The sequence below is a fragment of the Corapipo altera genome, unplaced genomic scaffold (genome assembly GCF_003945725.1).
Source record: "Corapipo altera isolate COAL_440 unplaced genomic scaffold, ASM394572v1 0, whole genome shotgun sequence".
NCBI lineage: Eukaryota > Metazoa > Chordata > Aves > Passeriformes > Pipridae > Corapipo > Corapipo altera.
In genome coordinates, this window is record NW_020884872.1 from 31,530,356 (window position 1) to 31,553,064 (window position 22,709).

General features: G+C 38.3%; 1 protein-coding gene across 5 annotated transcripts in view; it reads right to left on the reverse strand.

Annotated features, from left to right (window-relative positions):
- Nucleotides 1-22,709, reverse strand: part of UBE3A (ubiquitin protein ligase E3A) — a 54,334-nt gene that overhangs the window by 15,361 nt on the left and 16,264 nt on the right. For 2 of the 5 annotated variants that reach the window (XM_027642379.1, XM_027642400.1), the window contains 5 exons: nucleotides 21,543-21,689; nucleotides 20,814-20,932; nucleotides 17,367-17,411; nucleotides 7,234-7,544; nucleotides 2,164-3,419 (listed from right to left, as the gene is read on the reverse strand). In XM_027642379.1, the coding sequence (XP_027498180.1) occupies nucleotides 2,164-3,419; nucleotides 7,234-7,544; nucleotides 17,367-17,411; nucleotides 20,814-20,833 (1,632 nt within the window). In that variant the 5' untranslated portion in view covers nucleotides 20,834-20,932; nucleotides 21,543-21,689. Of the gene's footprint in view, nucleotides 1-2,163; nucleotides 3,420-7,233; nucleotides 7,545-17,366; nucleotides 17,412-20,813; nucleotides 20,933-21,542; nucleotides 21,690-22,709 lie in introns of those variants that run through there. The other 3 variants (XM_027642390.1, XM_027642410.1, XM_027642420.1) reach the window with 2 other exon arrangements.

The following is a 22,709-nucleotide window of genomic DNA, read 5'->3' on the forward strand; positions in this document are numbered from 1 at the left end:
TCAACCAGTTGCAGAAAGTGCCCGTAACAACAGCATGCAATTCTTGAACAGATCAGGCACTCGCTGAAGGAACTGCAGGACAGTGTAGAACAGCACTTTCCCTGCAATATTTTCCAGCCACCAACACACTTGCAGCTTAGGGGCTCCCTGAGGTTTGTGTGTGGGTCACATCAGAATGCCTTTAACGTCCATTAGCTTTTGATGGATTTTTCTTTCATGAACAGTTACAAGTTCCAGGCAAAGACATTCACCATTTTAAGGTACAGTGTGGAAAAAAATAGGCCTCTTTGCTTATGCTAAGCCTGCTTCCTGATAATAAGGCTAGGTGCTACCAAGTTGAGAAAATCAGATTTTCCATTCAACTTCTACATTCCATCTTTTAGGTACTTGCCATCATCTTTTTTACCCTTAAGAGGACTTTACAATTTCTTTGAAGAGACTCTGGGCTCTTGAAATGTATTGCTATTGCATACTTTTTGATATTAAAATTAAAAGAAACAAATGAAAGAGACATAGGCACACTATGGTCAACAGCAACATTGTATTGTTTCATTCACTTCTTTTTTAACTCTGAACACTTCCTGAGGAATATTTAAAATCTATTCCTTGAGCACTGATACTCCATATTATCAGTTAAGACGTATCAGTAATTAAAAGGTGGATTCTGTACCCACTACATACATTTATGGATACAATTTTCCCCAGGTCCACAACATCCCACAACAGCTACCTTGTAGAATCTGTTTGAAACTACACGGTCCCTTCCTCCAGCCAGGATGGTGAGTCTGCCTCATCTCCACTTTACAGAATATAATCTACTTTCTACTTCTGAGAAATGCCTGGGTTGCACTTGGTCTTGATGACTACCACTACAGTTCAGACTTCTTGAATTCAGAACAATTTTATGTTTTCCCTTAATTTTCTGTCCCAGAATAAACAGCTTAAAATTCTTACTTTCCTCAGGGCTTTGACAGAGTCAGGTCACCATCATTTAGCATGTTCTGCCAGCTTAAATTAACAGTCATACAAGGATCCATGGCAACTGCCCAGGCATGTAACTCCAAACTGCTAGGCTATGCAAGGGCTGTTGCAAGTGCATCACAATTCAAATCAGTATGTTTGAGCTGAATCTGATTTAAATTTCCTAAATCTCCTAACGACCAAGAGTGTGCACTGCAGTGACTGCTGTGGCCTGATTGCAACATAGTTGCTGCAGCAACTATGATGTTGATGTTGCCCACGAGCTGTCTAAGTAACATTAAACATTTTTTTTTTGTCCCCAAAGATTTCAACTTCTTTCCCAACAAGCTGTATATGGAAGAATGCCTTTCCTGATATTTATGTATTTTCCTTCCAATTATCATCATCAGGAGGAAGCTCTGCTTTCCATCTGCTGTAATTGACATTAAAAAGAACATCTCCCTAAAACTAGCTCTTATGTTCTTCTAGTCCATCCTCTCCTTAAGAGGTAGTACTGTCCCACCCTTTTTTCCTGTATTTACATATCCCTCAGCTGAACAGTAAAGGAAAAACTCCCATTACATCAATGGACAAAACATAACTGGATACAACTGTATGTCTGATAGGAAGCAAAATTACAAAGAGTATTCTTAAATTAAAAACCTGGTAGAGAGTAGGTTTTAATCTTAAAACAGTACATTTCTCAATTGTCTGTCTTCTCCTTTCTCAGTCGTGTCAGTATTTGCACCAACCTGCAACAACGCTTTACTTCTAGAAGTTCAGAAGTCCAAAAGAAGAGTACACGACTGAAAGGTTTTAATTCCAACTTCCATCTGAAAAACCCTACTATCAAAAGATGATCCAGGACAGTCCAGAGGACAAAGAAGAAGTATTGAAACAGAAGGTGGTCACTCTCACTGTTAAGAGCTGTAACAATGCAGAGTCTGACAAGGGAGAATAAGAACTATATGACACTTTAAAACATCTAAGTCTGCAACCACTCTGAGTAGTAGTTCTGCTGAACACACATATCTTCAGCATCACACTTAGAATTCAAACAATCTGGTAAAGGTATCTGAGATTCTCCTAGAGGAAATCAGTATATATCCACTCACACAAAGTCCTTTTCAGTTAGTCAAGGCCCATGTAGGTTGCACCAGTCAGAACCAACAAACCTAAGTTCCATGCTGCTGTATGACTTACCCGGACAAGTGCATCATCTATGATGTGATCACGTCTCACTTTAAGTCGCAAATATGGGTTGAGTTGCTGTCCTTGAACTAAGCTGTAGAGTACAGTTATGCGTCTTTCACTGTACATCCGGATTCTATTGTCATAATACAATCCCAGGTTCTTGGTAACAGCATTCAATATGAAGGGACAGGTCATAAATGAGAATTTATTTTCTGTTTCTACTTTGAAGAAAGTGTAGTCCTTGTCCATTTCTAGAACATCATTCAGTGGTTCATTAATAAATTCTTCAAAAGGGATAAGTGGTTTTCTGCAATCTATAGTTTTAACACCAAGTTCAGTTTCCAGTGGGTCCACTCGAGGACCTTTTTTATTTCTTCTTTCCTCACCCAACAGCTCTTGAAGAGTTAGTTCACTTGATTCAGGGATGGGTTCTTCATCTTCCTCTTCATTATGATCTGTATCCACATCCCCTCCTACTACATTTGCATAGTAAACCATTTTCAAGCACTTTGAAGCAGCAACAACAGCATCATCATCATTCACTAGGTTACGACTATTGAACTCGTTGCTTATGACTTTGTAGGTAATGAGCTGCTGAAATGTTTCCATCATTCTCCGAATTTGGTCTGCTCTGTACTTAGACCACAATCTGACCAGTTTTGCTTGAGCTGCAAGGGGTAGTTTGCTCATTGCTTTGCAAAACAACGGTAGAGCCATTTCCAGATATTCTGGGCTATGAAGATTGCCATTCTCCATAACGATAATAAACAAATTCAGATAGTTAGGATCCCGAGAGTACACATTATGGTAAGTCAAGTCACATTCCACATTAGGTGACAAGTACACAAGTGCATTTAAAAAGGCAGTTTCTATTTTTTCATTAGAAAGTAACCTATCATAGACCCGTCTGACTGCTTCAATATCTACAGACACTTCATCTGGGCCTAGTTTTTGGAGGTTATTATCTCCCTGTGTGTTATCACCTATTCTTGATGACGAAGACGACGATGCGCCAGAATCTTCTTCCATAGCTGCAGCCGAACAGGCAGCTTTTTCCTTTTCATCTTCATCTTTGTCTTCATCCTTTCCTTGAAGGGACTTGAGCTCCTCCTTGGTGTGCTGCTTGGCTTTTCGGAAACTCTGTACCAGTGCTTCGGCACTAGAAAACACTCTCCCAATCACCCGGATTAAAGGGGAATAATCCTCTTTTTCTCGACATAGTTCAAGAATTTCATATATCTTGTCTTCTGTTAGAAAAGTCACATCTATAAAAAGATAAAGTTATTAATTTTATTAAGATAAATATTAAAAAGATAAAATATTTCTTATTTGCTCTTCTGAAGAAATCTGTGTGTCATCTCATCACAAACACTGGAAAAACAGTGTCAGTGCTGGATAGTTTCAAAACTACTATATACTTTATAATTTTATTAGCATGAAGAATCACAATTTCATTCACAGATTTTGTAAAATACTTTATTCATGGATGTCAATCAGAATGCGCACAACGCTGAAACTGTTTTTCAGCCAATTAACTACATCTGGTAGTTAACAGTACTATATTGTCTAAACAAGAGCAATCAGTAAGAGGTTTAAACTGCAACAATACAGTCTTCAGGTAAATCTGCATAGGTCATGTATAAATCATTCAACTAAACAAACCAGATTGTATCAACCTCTTTCTTTCAAATGTAGCATGTCTATGGACTTCACACATTCTTTCTCCCTTAAAAACAGATCTTGAAGAAGAGATTCAATAATTTGTTTTGTTGTATGTTAATGGGAATATAAGATTTCTTATTTCTATTTTTAGTGCTTTCTGCAACTGTTTTTATACTAAACTGGTGCCTGAAACTCCTCCCAAAAACCACAATATATGCTCAGTAATGTATGTTGCCTTTTAAATTATACACACAGTGAGGCATGTGGGTTATTTCTTTGTACATTAGACCTCACTGAGATAAACAACTTGGGTATACTCATCAACACGCTATTCAGAGGAACAAGCTGGTTTACAAACATCATCGGCTCCAAATACCTATCTGTTCTCCCTCTCCCCAAACTCCTGATACAAAATAAGTCATCTGGGAGGCCCATTTGTTATTTGAAATCTCTTTCTCTTTAGAAAAGAAAAAGAGAAAACTTCTGTGTTACTTCTTAAAACAGAACCCATAGATGCTTTCACATGAGGTGATGTTTTAGAGTAGGATTACCACAATCAGATCCTGAAAAGATATTCTAGTTTATGCAGATTCTTCTGAACTGACACAGTTTAGACCTAAAACCGAATCTGTTTAATAGCATCTCTAGAGATCTAGAAAACATGTATCTCAGAACTGTATTCATCAACCATGCTAGAATAACTAACTACCTCTGCAGAAAGAAGGAAGTGCATCATTGTAATAGACATTTTTAATAAAGACACTATATGTTAAAGTATTTTGAAATGTGATTATCTACACTAATATTCATTCCAAGCAGTCATTAAATTAAAAATTCAAACTAGATGGCCAAAGATAGACAATCTATTGACTTCCACAGAGCCCCAAGGCACTCTTAAAGCACACATAACACAGGAAGAGTTAAGCTTATGTCATGCTTCTTAGACTGATTTCCAACCAATCTGAAGACAGTGAAAAAGCTCAAAACTAAAATCTGTCCTGTTAAAAAAACAGCAGTACTGACAACATTATGAAAAGCTTAGTGCAACAGCTCCTATTTTTATCTGATGCAGTGCACGTTCAGGAAGCAAAACTCATCCAAAAGAAATTTAACTGCTGATACAGATGTTGTTCCATGAAACGGCTCCTCAAAATGAGGACCACAGTCTCAAGTTCACTGACTCTGGACCACCGAGGTCATTCATAACATAAAAATTAGCAGCACAAGTTGGTAATTTAACAATATAACACATTTCAGATTTTCATACTTACAGCAAGGATTCTCAGTCATTCTTCTAAAGGTTTTAGTATTTCAGGAACTAACCATGTGCAAGTTCCAGTTAAAATAATTAATATTACCATCATCAGTTTCATAGCAGCTTTCAAAGTCATATCCTGTGACTAGTAGGTAAAGGAGCTGCCATAAGAGTCTGCCTCATTTTTACTTTACAGCAGTGAGAACAGCTGGAGGAAAACAAATGTAAGTGAAGCTTCCTTCTAACACAAGCCAATTTTGGCTTACTTATGTCTGAATCTGTTAGCTTTTACATGCCTTCTCCTCTCACATCTTCTATTTCAAAGAAGCAATCCAGTGAAGTAAATGCAACTCCTCCCAGACCTTGTTCTCAGTAACACTCCATAACAAATCTGTACATGAAGTCAAGCTTTAGCAGTGATCCTTGATGTGAAAGACTACCTGTGATCTAAATATTGCCAACAACACACTCCCTAATTAGCAAATTTATTAATTTTATTTTGTCTCTTATGGAACCTTTTTAAAATTGTGTGCTTGCTGCCTAACCTTCTCTCTTTCCAATTTAATATATTGGTGATCAAAATTGAAAATAGCTTCCCAGGTAATTACAGAGATCTTTAAATGGTGCCTCCTCTCTCTCTGAAAACAATTGTAACCTATGCTTTTTATATATTTGTGATTTCTCTATTTCCTTCCTTTTAAACTGCCATCTAAGATATTACTGAGATGCTTACAATGGCCTCCATGTAGCTTCTTCCCCAAAGGTAAAAGTTCTAGGGCTTACCACTCCAGAAAAGTAAAGTAAATAATTACTTCTGAAGGGTATTTCTTTCAATTTATTTAGAACTTTAAATCCTATGTCAAGCATAAAGGCAAGCTACACACCCTTTTCCTTGGCTTTCTTAAACACAACTGCAGTTTTCCCAGTAAGTGTTGCAGCAGATAGACCTTAAAAATTTTCAGAGCATTAGATTCCTTAGACATCATCCAATTCCAAAAGTAACTAGGTCTCAGAGAGCATTACTGTTCTCTGTCTATACTGCCACAAAGAGAGGTCAATATTTGTGATGTTCCCATAGAGGAAGTCTGAGTCACTGCTGTAGCCAATAGACTGTCTCTGAAGGTAGGTTGAGAAGACTCTGAGGCATCTACCCTTAGGAGAGGGGATGATTAGAGAGAATGAGGAAAATTCTGTATATGCACAGCTCCATTAAAAATACACACAGTCAAGAGACGAATCACAAAACAGACCTTATGTGCCTCTCATCCACCTAATACTACACTGCCCCCCTTTCTCCTCCCTACTGTTTGCCTCTCTGCTTATTTGGACAATTTTATTCTTGCATCAGATAAAGAACAAACTGATGCAGCTATTGACTGGAACATCTTAGGTCTCCTATAACACCATACTATGCTTTACTGCTGACTCTACATGCCTCTTTAATTCTTTGCTGTAAACAGTTTCACCTTCTTTAGCTAAAATGAATGAATCTGAACTTCTGTGTTTATACCACTTATTGTCATAATCCTTAAAAAGATCTGCTCAAAGGTTAATGCCTTTAATTACATTTGGTCTGATTTCTGGTAGCATCACAGGTTTTTGGCAACAACTAGCATTATTCTATTAGTATGTACTTACTATTTGAGAGTTTGAAAAGCTACATAAAAGATATACAGATCATTATTTCATTTTTGTACACTGGCTTAGAAATAACTTTGCTTAAACATTTTTTAGTTTAGTAAATGTATTGCCTATCATCCACTGTATCATTTTTTTCATCTGTTAAGTTTCTTAACATAGAATCTGGAATTAGTTAAAGCATAACTTTTATAACCCATTAATTGCAGAAGAGTTATGAAACTACTGAAACTAAAACAGTCATACAACAGCACCTAAAAAAGCCTTTCCATATTTGCAAAATCACTATTGTCACAAGACAACAAATGCATGTTGATTTTAACAGACAGGTGGTAAAGATTCACATTCAGAATCAGTATTCAGCATTAATCCAGCCATTTTTCAGAACCCATAGTAAAATACTTGATCGCCCAACATTGTATTTTACTTAAGAAGTCAGCAGAACCCCACCACAGTGAATTCTGTTGGCTTGTACTCTTGCATATGAAATGTGTTTTATTTTAGGAAAATTCTAAACATCTTACCTTTAAAGTCATCTCTTGGGCCTTGCATTTCCCTCTTGTTCATTTTTCTGTCAGTGCAGGAATTGTTATGGGCACCTTTGGAATTGTTTTCTAGGTAAGCTGAGCTCGTTCCTTTCTTGGAGGGATGAGGATCACAGAGTTTTGCATTAATCTTATAAAGCTCGAGGGCCTTAATGGCTGCTGCATTGTTATCCATACGGAGAAAAGTTGGACAGGAAGCACAAAATTCATTCGTGCAGGCTTCATTTCCACAGCCCTCGGTTAACTGGTGGTAGTAGCGCTCTATTAGATGCTTTGCAGCTGCTCGCTTCCTGTAGCAAACATTCAAACAGTAAGTACAAGGATTAGTAGAGCTTTCACATACAGAGCTCATTCAATAGCATCAGCAAGGCAGAGATTAGTCAGGCACTGAAACACAAGATTTCTGTCAGAGAGGACACATCAGGAGTTTTTTTTTTTTTTAAATGCAGGATTCTCATCTTGACAAATGTAAATATATTTAACACACAATTTAATTTATGGGTTCTATGTAAGAGTAAGATAAATCCTATTTATGCACAGTTTTCAGCTTTACATTGTTGTGCTATAGTGGAGACAATCTACAGTTCTGAACAATCTCAACTATCACTGAAAAAGAGCAATTTGGATGCAAAACAAGGCTGCAAGTGAAACAGAACTGGATCTCATACAGTTTTTGAATCTAATATATAGTACTGAGGCATAGTTGCCACTGACAGAGGGAAGAGGCATGAAATACAAACAATTCAGACATTTATTTAGCATACTATCAATAGTACACTAATAAGATATAAAGCCTTTAAAAATCTAAGCCATTTTAGCAAGATTCTAGATGACTAAATTATCACATATTTAGTCTATTTAAATTCATATGAAAAATATTTCTTGATTAATTAAACTGATGCCAAAACCACAAATACAGATGAGCTAAAGGCTAAATATATTTCTCCTCAGCTTAAATAAATTCTCTAAAAAAAAAGGTATTTGCCAAATCCTTCCCTTTCTCCTGCCATTATAGGTGGCAAGCAAACATCTGAAAAAAATCACAGCTGTACTGCTATACAAGTCCATGTGCTCAGTACTATATATACACACAGAAGAAAATTTAACTGCTTTATTAATAAGGTCACAGACTTCTACAGAAATTTGCAAATAGTAAAGAAATTACTGGAAAGCTGCAGGTAATCAGGACAGAAGCAGCTGCATGCAGTACTAAGAGCACCATAATTGACTGTATTTTGGAAAGAAGCCCCCAAACCTTGACTTCATTTAATGAAAACAAGTTATTAATGAAAACTATCAACCATGAAACAATTCAAACATTTCGAATAGGTGTAACATGCAGGCCTTTTATGTAACTTTAATGATACAGTACTATAAAGATTAGAACATAGGAAGCAAGATTTTCATCAGAAATTGTGATATTAACTTAAAGTTGCCTTTCCTGATGTTGATGCATGCACAGATTCTGCATAGAACAAGTACTTCAGAACTTAAGTGCTAGACCCACTGGTACTACTTAGCACTAGCTGCACCTAGCTGTTAATACTGGCTGGCTAAGTATCAGTTTCAATCCAGCTGCTTTAGAAGGGAAAACGTTCTGACTGTGACTACTGAGGTGTGTATTACTCAGCAATAACACCTTTGCTCCTTTTTGTTCACCCTTCAAGATCTCATTACCCTAGAGAAGAAAATATATCTTAGAAAGAAAACCATGACCTCGATGTCTACGTGACCTTCCAAATGCTCCAGTGCACTACAAGACAAAAAAAACAATTGAGTAGAAATGTTTCCCTGCCACCTCGAGATGGAGGTAAAAGATCATAAAAAAAAATTAGGCAGCATGAGCAATATCGTCAAAGCCACTACTGTATAAACAGGGAATAGCTATATTCTAATCCAATGAAAGAGTTCTATTCTCTCAAATTTTTATATGTATACTTAGGAAAATCTGCCTCTCTCTATGTATCTCTAAAAATAAGTGGTTTTTAATCTTGTCTTTCGTACTTCAGCCATTAGCATAGAGGCTTAAAAACACCAGTGTTTTAATACAACTTAGACCAGTACATAATTTCACAGACATCTGTTTGTGAATACCAAGATTTCATGCTTTGATCATTCCTGACCTTCGATCATTCCACACCTTCAGATTTAGAGTATGAAATATTGTCGTTTGTAAGCAGGTAAGTCTATCACATGAAAAAGCTGAATTTTTACACCTAAGCTATGGCCACATCTCACCAACATGCACACCTTTTTAGCCCACATATCTAGTTTAAATAAAGTTATCTAAATGTATAAACACTGGTATATTAACACCACATTTTAACATATTAAACAACACTCCCCTTTAATTAGGTCATATCTGAGATGCCAGGAGATAAAGATAAGCTTAGATTTGGCTCTAACAGTCAACTTCTGAGGGACTCAATATGTTTTCATTTCTATTTAGCTACCAATTACTTTTCAAACTTTGCCATGCCTACAATAATGCTGTTTGTACAAACACTTTCATTTTGACTCATGGCTGTAGACTCACTGGCTCAAGTTCTGTGAAACTTCATTAGAGACAGAAGTTCTGACTGAAGGTCAGATTTTTTATTTATTTATTTTTTAAATAAAGTATGGAAGCAAACAATACGGTGTACAACAGTACCAGAATACAGCAGTACTAGAATTTCATTGAATGTCCCAAACTGGAAGGGATCCACAGGGATTATCAAAGTCCAATTCCTAGCATTGCACAGGACAACCCCAAGAATCACATCATGTGCCTGAGAGTGTTGTCCAAATGCTTCTTGAACTCTGCCAGGCTTGGTGGTGTGACCACTTCCCTGGAGTTTTTTCCAGTGCCCAACCACTGTCTTGGTAAACATCCCCTGACATGACTTCATTTTGTTTCCTTGAGTTCTGTCACTGGCCCCCAGAGAGAAGAGATCAGTGTCTGCCTTTCTGCTTCCCCTCACGAGGAAGCTGTAGACTGCAATGAGGTCTCCCCTCAGTCTCCTCTTCTCCAAGCTGAACAGACCAAGTGACCTCAGTCGCTCCTCATACGGCTTCCCCTCAAGGCCCTTCACCGTCTTCATAGTCCTCCTTCAGATGCCCTCTAATAGCTTTGTACCTTTCTTACATTACAGTGCCCAAAACTGCACTCAGTATTCCAGGTGAGGCCACCCCAGTGCAGAGCAAAGCAGGACAATCCCCTCCCTCAACCGGCTGGTGATGCTTTTCCTGATGCCCCCCCCGGACACGGTTGGCCCTCCTGGCTGCCAGGGCACTGCTGACTCATATTCAAATTGTCATCAACCAGAATACCGAGGTCCCTTTCCATGGCACTGCTTTCCAGCATCTCATTCCCCAGTCTCTAGGTACATCCAAGGTTGCCCCATCCCAGGTGTGGAATCTGGCACTTGCCCTTGTTAAACTTCATGTGGCTGGTGATTGCCCAGCCCTCTAACTTGTTGAGGTCTCTCTGCAGGGCCTCCGTGCCTTTGAGGGAGCCAACAGCTCCTCCCAGTTTAGTATCACTGGTAAACTTAGTATCCCTTTGAGTCCTGTGTCCAAGTCCTTTTATGAAGATGTTGAAGAGCACAGGGCCCAAGACGGAGCCCTGTGGAACCCCACTAGTGGCAGGTCGCCAGTCTTATGTTACCCCATTCACTATTACCCCCTGTGCTTGACCTGTGAGCCAATTGCTCATCCACCACATGATGTGTTTATCCAGCTGTGTGATGGACAGTTTGTCCAGAAGGATCCTGTGAGAGACAGTATCAAAAGCTTTACTGAAATCCAAAAAGATCATGTCAACTGGCTTTCCTTGATCAGCTAGGTGGGTTGCCTTGTCATCAAAAAAGAAAATTAAGTCTGACGAGCATGACTTCCCCCTCATGAAGCTCTGCTGGCTGTGACTGATGACTGTTTTGTCTTTCAGGTGTTTTTCAGTAACTCCCTGAATCATCTTCTCAATAATTTTATGAGGCACAGAAGTGAGATTGACAAGCCTGTGTTTTCCAGGGTCATCCTTCCTGCCCTTCTTGAATATTGGGCCAATGTTTGCCAGCTTCCAATTTACTGGGAACTCTCCAGATTCCCAAGATCATTCAAAAATCATTGAGAAAGGCCTTGTGATGACATCGGCCACCTCTTCAAGTGTTCCCAGAGAAGTCCCACAAGCACTATAAACCTATAGCGATCCAGCTGGACCCCCCCACCTCGCCCTGGGCAACTATCCCACAGACTTTGGACATGAGCTTTGACAAATTTTTAAAGAATATAAAAAACGGTGGAGACAAAGGGAGGATACAAACCTAAGAAGGTAGAATAGAATTTACTGGGCCTTCCATAAGAGCTACCCTTACTGAGGTCCATTGTTGGAAGTACTTACACAGAAAATGCAGTTCCAATAAGTCAGTGTGTGATTTTACAGAACAGTAAGATATGCCACACCACATTCCCACCGGGGTACTTCAGGAATTATTATCACTGCTCGTTGACAACAGTCCACATTTCCTATTCCCACATTATTCAGCAAAAAACCCACATAACTTCTGTGTTCTCCAGAAGTGAAAACCTGATCACTTTCTGTTGCTCATTTAGCATGCAGAAAACTTAAAGTCTTGACCTGAGGGATTAAAACTGGTTGATCAAGTGAGGTAACATAAAACCACTCTATTCTTAGCTCATGCTACACCCGTGAAGACCACAGCTCCCTTTAAGTTCCTATAACTCTTCCCTTATAAACTCAAGGACTAGTTCACTGTACATTAGCACATAGTTACTATTGTAGCTAAAGCTGCAGTGACTGACCTGCATATATGTTTCGGAATACTCATATTGTTCTTGCACATCCAAGTATGAAACTGCACTGGTGCAGATGCAGTTGTGAACATTTCACAGATATATCACAGGCATCTCCTTATGCCTTAAGGGTAACTTCCCACACAGTGGGCCTGGTATAACCTCCTCAAGCAATACACACTGCTTCAGTGAGAAGAGGCACCTAAAATAGACATCAACTTCCTTCCCCAATGTCCAATAATTTTGTAAGCACATTATTCCATTTAGCATGAAATTAGTATTCACTGACTTACTTTTGCAGTACTTAAAGAAAAAAAGAATGCCTTTAGGTTTTTCATTTGTTTTTTTTTTTTTTAACTAGTAAAAAGCCACATAAAAAGTACTTCGCATTTGCAATTTAAATGCCGCCAAAACTGTGGAGTATTACTAGAAACATACACAACTGATCCTCTGTGTTTGTAGATTCTTTGGCAAAGATGAACTGGGCAGAATTTGGGTAGTAATTTTTGAATGTCTAAAATCTATAGGAAATAAGATATTGAGTGTACTTGCTCAAAAGTTCCTATGAAACAGAATCTAATTTGCATTTCTCAAATATTTTAAACTAAATTCAGAGCAATACTATGTAAAGGAAGTTTAAAATATCTGCATAAATGCATCACATTTTGCTTTTAAGTTTACCTAAATTTCAGAAATACGCATGACTGTTTCATACTTGTCTGGAAATACCAGCACAAAATTACATACTTCTGAATGGTTTCTGCTTGCGACACAACAACTTTTATATTAGTTTTACACAGAAGTCTCACACTGGGTGGGAGTGTTGATCTACTGGAGGGCAGGAAGGCTCTGTGGAGAGATCTGGACAGGTTGGATCAACTAGGCCTAGGCCAAGGCCAAGGCCAAGGCCTGTAGTATGAGGTTCAATAAGGTGAAGTGTCAGGTCCTGCACTTCAGTCACAATGACCTCACGCAGTGCTACAGGCTGCGGGCAGGGTGGCTGGAAAGTGGCCCAGTGGAAAAGGAACCTGGGGGTGCTGGTCAACAGCAGCTGAACATGAAGCAGCAGTGTGCCCAGGTGGCCAAGAAGGCCAATGGCATCCTGGTCTGTACCACAGTATGTATCAATAGTGTGGCCAGCAGGACCAGGCAGTGATCACCCCCCTGTACTCCGCACCAGTGAGGTCGCACCTCAAGTGCTGTGTCCAGTTCTGGGTCCCTCACTATAAGAAAGACATTGAGGTGCTGGAGAATGTCCAGAGAAGGGCAACAGAACTGGTAAAGGGTCTAGAGAGTAAGTCATGCAAGGAGTGGCTGAGGGATCTGGGTTTGTTTAGCCCAGAGGAGCTCTGAAAAGGAGGCTCAGGGGTGACCTTATCACTCTCTACAATCACCTGAAAGCAGGCTGTAGCCAGGTGGGGGTTGGCCTCTTCTCCCAGGAAATCAGTGACAGGACAAGAGGACAAGCTGCACCAGGGGAGGTTCAGGTTGAACACCAGGAAAAATTTCTTTGCTGAAAGAGTTGTCAAGCTTTGGAACAGGCTGCTCACAGAGGTGGTGGAGTCACCATCCCTGGAAGTGTTCAAGAAACAACTGGACATGGCACTTGGTGCTATGGTCTAGTTGATAAGGTGGTGATTTGTCAAGGGTTGGACTTGATGATCTTGAAGTTCTTTTCCAGCCTTGATGATTCTATGATTGCTCCAAAATAGCTGATTTTAGTAAGTGGAAATTTACAACAGCCTGTTTTACAATGGCAATTAGGAATTCGGAAGTGTCAAAATTTTCATAAGCTATTTTCTTAAAAGAAAAAAAAACCAACAAACAACAAAACTATTAATATCCATGAAAACTAGAAGAAAATCTATGTTTGCCATTTGGATAGGAAAAATAAAACAGGGAACGTTTCTTTTTAGTACTTATAGCAAAATAACTTCCAGTATATGCATTAACAGACAGAGGTAGAAACAGACTTATACAGTTCTACTACCCTTTGGAAACTAGATGACCAGTGGATCAAAAACTGTTAAAAAAAGTGTGGATTGTGGATGGATATCTTTGTGAAGTTAAATACTGCTTTCTAAGAGTTTCAGTTTCAAACCTTGCATGTTGTTTCAAACAGTTTCAAACCTGCTTCTGTTTAGTTAGATTAAGAGCAGCAGCGCTAGAGAAGACAAGTTTCCAGGAATAGCACTGCCCACAGAGACCCTTTTGAAGTGCCCTGTGCACCAAACTGCCAAACCCTCCACCCAGAGTTGGAACCAAGCCTGCTGTTCCAGCAGTTTTGTAACACCTTTCTCCCACCTCAGCCACTGACACCACATGCGCGTGGAACTCACATTTTCCAAACCTCGTTCTTTCCAGTGTAGTGGACCCCAATAGCCTGGGTGCAGACTGTGAACCCCCTTGGACCATACTGGCTTCACCCAAGGGACCTCCCTCCCTACCATATATTCTAGATCCACTGTGCCTCCAGGAACACATTATGTGCTGACAAAGTCAGGCATGGTACTTCCTCAGGAAGTGTGAACCTGAGAACAGATCTCTCCTGGCTACATAGAGCAATGCAGGAAGACTGCTAGAGAGAGGGAATGAAGAAAAGTCAGCATCTATCTCGTAAACTTGTCTCTCAGAAAAATTACCTTGCTACAGTCCTATTAGAAAAGCAGAGAGGGGTTTCAAAATTGCAAGGCATCCCATCCTCAAAAGCAGAGAGAGGAAAGATGAATGCACAGAAAGCCATATCAACACACCCAAAACTTTGTCTTGATATGTGACTACATACAATGGAGAGTGAAAACACATGAACAAGAAGTTGTTGCTGGTAAACAATTAAATTATGTAATTTAGTGCCAAAGAGGTTTTAAGAAAATTATACTAATCAAAGCTGAAAATCAATGGAGAAGTGTGATAGGAGCAGATAGAAGATACTGACCTTAAAAATTCAAAGACTTGAATGAATGTTAAGGTAAAAGAGACCCCTAACTCTGAGCTAGCACCACAATGTTCATCACATGTAGAGCCAGAATTTGAAAACTTTGGGATAAGCAAGACTTACCCATGGAAGATTTTGCTGTGTAAGAATCCAAGAGTATTTATTTTTTAATTAATATTCATTCACACATGTTAAACATATGTGACTATGCTCTTGGTATAAAGCTTTGCAATGCAAACCACAGAAATAAATAAAGCAATTATATCAGCCAACCAGAGCAAAAACAATTTAACCACTCATTGTGGAAATTTGTAACAAAATACTTGCCTAAGTTCCTGCATTTACTAATGACTTATAGGTATGTAAATAACATATTTTAGCTACATGTTCAGCCTGCCATTCCACCTTATGTAGCAAGAACAACTACGCAGCAGGATTGCAAAAATTCTCTGTAATAGGTGCCCTACACATCAAATTGTCATACAATTTTAAACAATTTAGTTTTGCAAGCATACTGTGTAGCTACTACTCAAATATGTGAATTCCTATGGCTTCACTGGCTTACATCTGTTACAGACAAATACCTGAAATCTATAAAGTCAGGACAACTCTGATTATTGTTCTGCACAAAAAAAAAGCACTCAGCTATCATGCAGAAAAGCTTACTACTGTAGATTATTTTTTCAGGTTCAGTTTTAAGGAGGATAAACAACATACGTAAAAGAATTGTCAAAATTCTAGAAGGAAAAAAAGACTTTTACTGCCTTTTCCTTCTGTTTTATCATAAGTCCTTACAGAGTCTTTGTTTCACACCACTCTAGATGACTGCTCCTGATACATCTTTCCTTCCAATGTATAAAAAACAGTAGTCCAACTGACAATATCCAGAGGGGACTACAGCCAGCCTGCAGCCTGATTTCCCCTGTTTGGCTAGGCCAGGGAAACAAAAGAACACAACTCAACTTGCTGCAGGAACAATAAAAGACAGTGCAGCACAGGCCACTACTGGAGCAGAAATAAGAGACTACGGCAGGGCTATAGCCCTGCAACACGTGTCCACGTAGTGACAGCCAGTCATCTCTCAGGTCTGGATCCCTATTAACCTGTACTCCTAAGGAAGCAGTCAGACAGCACTTCTGCAACAGATGGTATGAGAGAGGGAAAAGAAATTTGTCATCCCAGGAGAAATGTTACTCCTAGTGCAAGAAAAGGCATCACTGCAGTGAATTGCTAAAAACACATCAGAAAAGCATTCTTGCTTCCTTCTCATCCCTTTTAAAATTAGGTATGCACTCCAAATGCATGTGTGGGCTCAACCTCAGTTTTGCTCCTCCCCAAGTTGGGCAGCTACAGTAGAGAAGTCCTTGAGCAATTCACACTATGTCCCCAGCCTACAAAACATCCAGAAACTGGCATCCAGCCCACGGTGCGTAAAATACTAAACCACTTGGGGGGCAGGCGTGGAGGAGACAGTTTAAGGTCAGAGAGGAAGTTTGTGGCAGAAGAAAAACGAACCCAGATCCTTTGAAGCTTTAGACAGTACACTAACCATTGCGCTTACACTCCCTCTATTATTTTGGAACTTTGCTGTAAGCCAGAAAAGCAGAGTTTGTGGTTTCCCTATTTGAGTTCTATGACAGGACTGTTTGAATAGCTAGGAAAGAATCTTTGTATGCTAACTCACAGAAGAATAAAGTGTCAAATAACCTTTTTTTTTTTTAAAATGGTCCTCTCATTCCTGCAACCCTTTTGAATTTTAAATACAAATGAACATTTCAGCCCATCACAATCTGCTTCTAGTTGATCTTGGCTTCTATACTAAAGGCAGAGAAAAACAAGACTCAGAACTGTCAGCAAGATGCTATGCAAGATTCACCATTTAGCGAAAGAGAGCCAATTTGTTGTTTCCAGAATTAACTAGTATATAAATTCACCAAATTAAGTCAGACTTTTCTTTTCTTAGTTCAACAATCCATGCCACAACAGATATCAGCAGGTGTTGTACCTTAGTGCTGAGGTGTCTTCAAAGCCATGCAAGATGTTAGTGAACAGCAGGTAGAAATTACACCCTTACTGTCAAGTCTGAATGTAGGCCTTCAGATTTCTGACACTGTATTATGCTACCATCTACTGGTTCACGTTAAGTTAAACCTCTCAACTTTCCCTTCAACTCATTCACCCTCCAAAAAAAAATCATCACAGTTTATATAGAGGCTTGAAATTATTTTTCCACAGCAAAATATTAACTTGAAACTTTCTAAGGTAATTCTACAGTTCTACTCAGCTTTTGTCTTTGCTACTCAGCAGATGCAAGAATAGCTGTTACATAAGTTCAAAAGATTTTTAAACAAGACACACCAAACTCATCCACTCATTTACTTACATTCGGCTAGTTTCAATGTTCTCAGAGTGAGGTTCTCCTGGTGATCTGCAAAACCAGATAGAAAACCTTAACCTTTTGTTCTTTTAAGTCATTACAATATGAAAAGTTATGAAAGGTGGAAAGTAATGGTAGCGTACTATTGCCACTAACAGCATCAACTTTTTGACGCTTACAGATTTAATTTATTTTACCAAACTCTAGAATACAGCTTGTAACATAAAACCTGACAGTATAATTAAGCCAGATTTCTTTAAGGAGGACAGTGCTTTTCCCCCACTGCTTATGCAACAGCAGCCATTAGAGAAGAGATCTGCTGGGAGTACTTCTGTATTCAGGCTGCATAGGGCACCAGTTCTGGGCTAGTTCCTCATAATCACTTCTGTAACCAAAATATCTATTCAAAGTTTATCAGTGATCAACTGCAACAAACAGATTCTCTACACAGCTGGACTCTAAAAAGTAGCAGCTCAGAAGCAGGTTCCAACAGAATCTCATAACAAATTTCACATCTCTCTCCACCTGAATTTGTAGATGTAATCTCAGACAGTTTTTTGTTTCTTCATTCCAGCCAAGAGATCAGACAGTAATATTCAGAATTAGGTGTTATTGTCTGGCATTTTGGAATACACAAGCAGTACCTGTGTTTAGTTTGGCAACCTCTTCGACTTAATTTACAGAATAATTTAAGAGGTATAGCTTCATGCTAACTTAAGTAGGCTACATTATATCTATTTAGTTCCTCCTTACTCCCATCTTCTTCCTTAAGGAAGTACTGATTCAAAAAGTTAACTTTTTTTAGGCAGTATTTTTTTCTTCCCTTTGGGACTTTCCCTTAGTCAGTGAGTTTGTAACTAGACAAGCCAGAAGACAAGGCAGTATAAATGCAGCAGTTTTGATTTTCATTGCCTTACAATGCCTTGAAATCACACCCTAAAGGACCTTATCGAACCCTTACCTGGATATGGATTTTGGTACACCTGACCAGAACTGCCACTCTGGAAATATTCTGAGGAGTGGAAACAGAGCACAGCCACTACAGTAAAACTCTGTAGCTTACATGAACAAAAGTCCCTTTCATGACAGCTCTCAAAACAGAAGTGAGCTAAAATAGAACTCACTTTGTAGGTTTCACCAGAGTCTGCTGGAGGACTTCAGTTAGGACAGCTAAGCAGGTTTTCCCACAGCTTTTTCAGGAAAAAAACTTTGTTTATAGAAATGGAATTTCTAATATTTACTATATGACTATCTATAATATTCTAAATGCTATTGGAAATCTCCATCTGTAGCCTGATACATCCTTTTTTTACCATGTTTAACTGTGCTATATTACTGGATGGTCTCTAAAGCTTGGATTATTCTCCGAATTCTCTACTAAAATTTTAGTTCCTTTATTAAAATTCCATCCCTTAACAACTTTCTGCATTTTACCAAACAGACTCAGTGCCTAGAAAGCATTTCTGGCAGACAACTTATAACTCCTAGGCTAGCTGGATACTATGCAGTGACAGATGACGCAGAACACAGTACACTATCTGTTTCTATTTCATTAACTTTTAAAATTTACCTGACATAAGGACAAAATTCTGAATTTCCTATTCAGCTACCTTCATACTCATGCTTAAAATGTAAACGTTCTCTAACTGGAAAATAACATAAAACCCACCCAATCTCAAAATTTGGCCTCTATTTATTCCCTCCAATTATGCTTCCCTTACTCCTTAAGTTCAGGAGAAGATAGTTGTTGACAAAAATAATGCTCAGCAGTAAAACAAATAAAAAATTAATTTCCCTTCAACTCCAGTGACCAAAACAAGCCACAAAATACTTAACAAAAACAATCTCAATTTTTTTTTTCCAATTATTCACCAAAGCATGTAAGCCACACAATCTGAGAAGCATGTTTATATCCATACTGGCTAGCTCCTATTTGTTTCCAGGACTTCAGAAAATGATAGCACAAACTCTGGACATTTGAGGTGTTGCTATCTTTATTTCAGTATTGGGAAATACAACACATTGAAGCTTTGGGAAAGAGTAGTGCTTCCAGTTGCTATGAAAACATGAGTGAAGTAGCGGCATTAAAAGAAAAACATCAAGAGTACTAATCACTTTGAGCCTTTAAAATAAACAGCAGTATGAAGAATTAGAGAAAAAGAGCAGTTTGGTATCCACTTTGCAGGTAAAAAAGGCAGTGATTTGCAGTACAGGTATGTAAACACAGCTATCGGTGTATCCAAAATCCTTTCCTATCCTCATAATTTGTGAGTATTTTATCTGGGCTGTAAAGAGACAGTACAGCTCAATACATGTTACTGTGAAAAAAAAGTTTATTCTATAAGAGAAACAACTAAAAACCCAACGAAATCCCCAAAACAATAAAATCATGAAAACATTTCAGCAAAGTTCAGAAAAACTTCAATGTAGCTGAGTTGAAAAAGGTTTGGTCCACTAAGATAAGTGGTTCTACAGAAAACAGGGATCAAATTCCTTCGGCTTACTGTTTTCTAAAACATGAGCAGACCTACCAAAATTATGATTTGCAGAACTATTAATGCATATATTATCTCAATTTTAAAAGGTTTCAAATGGCAATGTAAGCACCAAATAAAATGAGCTTTCAGTACTCATTAAATGAAGTGGAAGATCAACCTAATTACAAAAGTTGTACCTGTTTGCTAAGAAGCTATTTATTCTGCAATACTCAATTGTTTACAAACAAGATACCTTGCTATTTTCTCTGAGCAAGCAATAATACTGAAAAACAAGTATATAGTACAGCAAGATGTCCTTTCACTATGTTTAAAATCTGAAACAAGAGTTCTGTTCAGAGAAAATCTCAGAGCAAATGCTCTTAAAAATTTCAGCTTTGAATTAGATTGTAGATACCGATCACAAGACATCAACTAATCTGAATACTGCAGTATGAGCTAGCAAATTAAAATGGTGGCTCATTTCCAACAACATAGGGAGCAACTTCCCCATTCTGCAAGCCAATCCTTTTACCTTCAGTGTACCTCTTTAGGAGAGGAAAGTAATGGTATGCATGCTTATGCATTTTTAACATCATCAAGCCTCCTGGACAAATACTTTAAAAAAAGAAAAATGAACGAACTGCCTAGATAAGTATGCTAAACAATTTATACAGAAATTCAGTATGACAGTAAAAACTACCAGAGAGTTTTAAGAGATAGTATTGTTCCTAAGAAGGTTTTCATGGAGCACTACAGTGCTCATATTTTAAAAAGCAGGCAAAGACAAGCAATGTGAGCTTTGAAATCACTGTTAGCAAGAGTGTAAGTCAACTTTGCCAGCTGACTTATCTTAAACAAACAATATAACTTACTACTATTTATAAAATTAACTTTAAGCCATACAAATTAAATACTTTAAAATAAACATGATAAGTAAGAAATTCCTGAGAAACAACCTGCTATGCTTTATACTTACCTTTTACAAGCTGTGGCCATTCGGTGACATCAGGGTGATCACAATTTTGAGTCACTGATCAAAACCGAGTTGTCACACCAGTCCTGTATCACGCTGGGCTAAGCATAAGCTTAACAACTCTAAATAAGTAAAAATAATGTAGTTAAAAAGCCCTTAAAAATTATTTTCAGCCAGTTCTCTAAATAAAAAAACCAACATCGAATAGAAGACAAATATTGATACTAAGCATTCTTTTATCACCAAGATTAAGACCGATTTACAACCATTTTTTGCAAGGCATTCTATGACTTCTAGAGTAACTCAGTACAGTGCTATCAACTAGTGAACTTGAAAATTCAGTAACTTACTTTTAGTCTTTCTAAAAAACCAAAATCCAAACCCATCTTTGGGACCAGTGGAAAGCACCCAACATTAATACAACAAGCATTCAAAGATGTGGAAGCATATGTGTAAATATGAACTATAATTTCCAACTAGAATAAAATTTCATTATGTGTTTCCCTGATACAACTCAATTAACATTGTTTCTTAGCAAGGCTCTGTTCCCAGGGGAGTAAAAAGTAACCTGCACTTTGTTGTGTGCCTCTCCCCAAAATGAAGTAAGCTACAGTTATGTAAAACTTTCAGAAGAGCAACCTTTGCTATCTGTGACAAATCTTTAGATTCTTTGGTCCATTTATATCATGTGTTCTCTCTCCTGTCCCCTAAATTTTCAAAAATGTATTTTACCTGTCAATTGTTTCCCGTGATCTGGCTCCACTGGTATAAATTGAAGGGTTGGTCCTTTACTTTGTCACGCAGGTGGCAGCCAATGATCACTCAGCAATACTCGTGCCCAGAGCGCCCTGGGACCACCCCAGCTGATTACTTCCATGGCTGAAAAGGAACCAGTTAGTCTCTTACCTACTGCTATTATCTACTCTAAACTAAAGTTAACTGATAAAATATTTCCAAACACAATACTCAACACTCAATTCATCCCATTCTCTCTCCCACCCAAGCTCCTAAGTGCACTGGACAAAGCCTGTAAAGCAAAAAGGCCTCTGATGGAGAGTCAGACGACAAACAGCATTATTCACTTTCTGCTAATATAAAGTTTTGATAAAAATTGGAGTTATTAGTGTATTTAGTAAATAAAAAGTTATCTTACTTTCTCTAAACAGCCGTAGCTATGAAGACAGACCTCTGTACCCTGAGAAGTTCATTCCTGTGGTGACCCAGATGAAGCCCCACATTTGCCAGTTGCCATGCAGCAAGCGCCTCATACAGAACACCAAGGTGCACAAAGCTATTGAGGGCACACCAGCAGCTTTTTGCAACACCCGCAGTCAAAGCAATCTGGTGCAAATACTAAGAGAGCACATCAGGTAGCTTTAAATGTCTCAGTAAAAAACATTTGTTTCTTTACTGCACCTTCTTTTGTGCTTCAGTCCAACCTATTACAAGTCTTTCAGCGAGATCTTAGATTTGATTCTCAATGCTACTTTGTATCTGTCAACTTGTCAGAGATATGAAATCACTGACCAGTAAGTAAGGGTTATGATTTTCTAAAGTTTGTCAGGAAAGCTGCCAAGTTTTGTCATTCTACAGTTTGCTATTCTGATACAAACTCTGAACAGAATGAAATTTGTGTTGGTTTCAGAATGATGCTTATTGGTTTTACCATGAACACTCTCTGAGATAGAAAAAGTACCATTTAATGATTTTAATATTAGTAATACTTGAGTGTTGTCACCTTAACACAAGTGCAGTTGACATAAGGAAAGTGAAAAAGAAGTTGGCTAGCAAAAATCTCCAAAACAAAACAGAGGTTCTTTAGTACCTATGTTTTACAGGTGTAAATTGTCAAAGTTTAACTGAGTCAATGCCAGGAATGCAGTACAACGATTAAAAGTC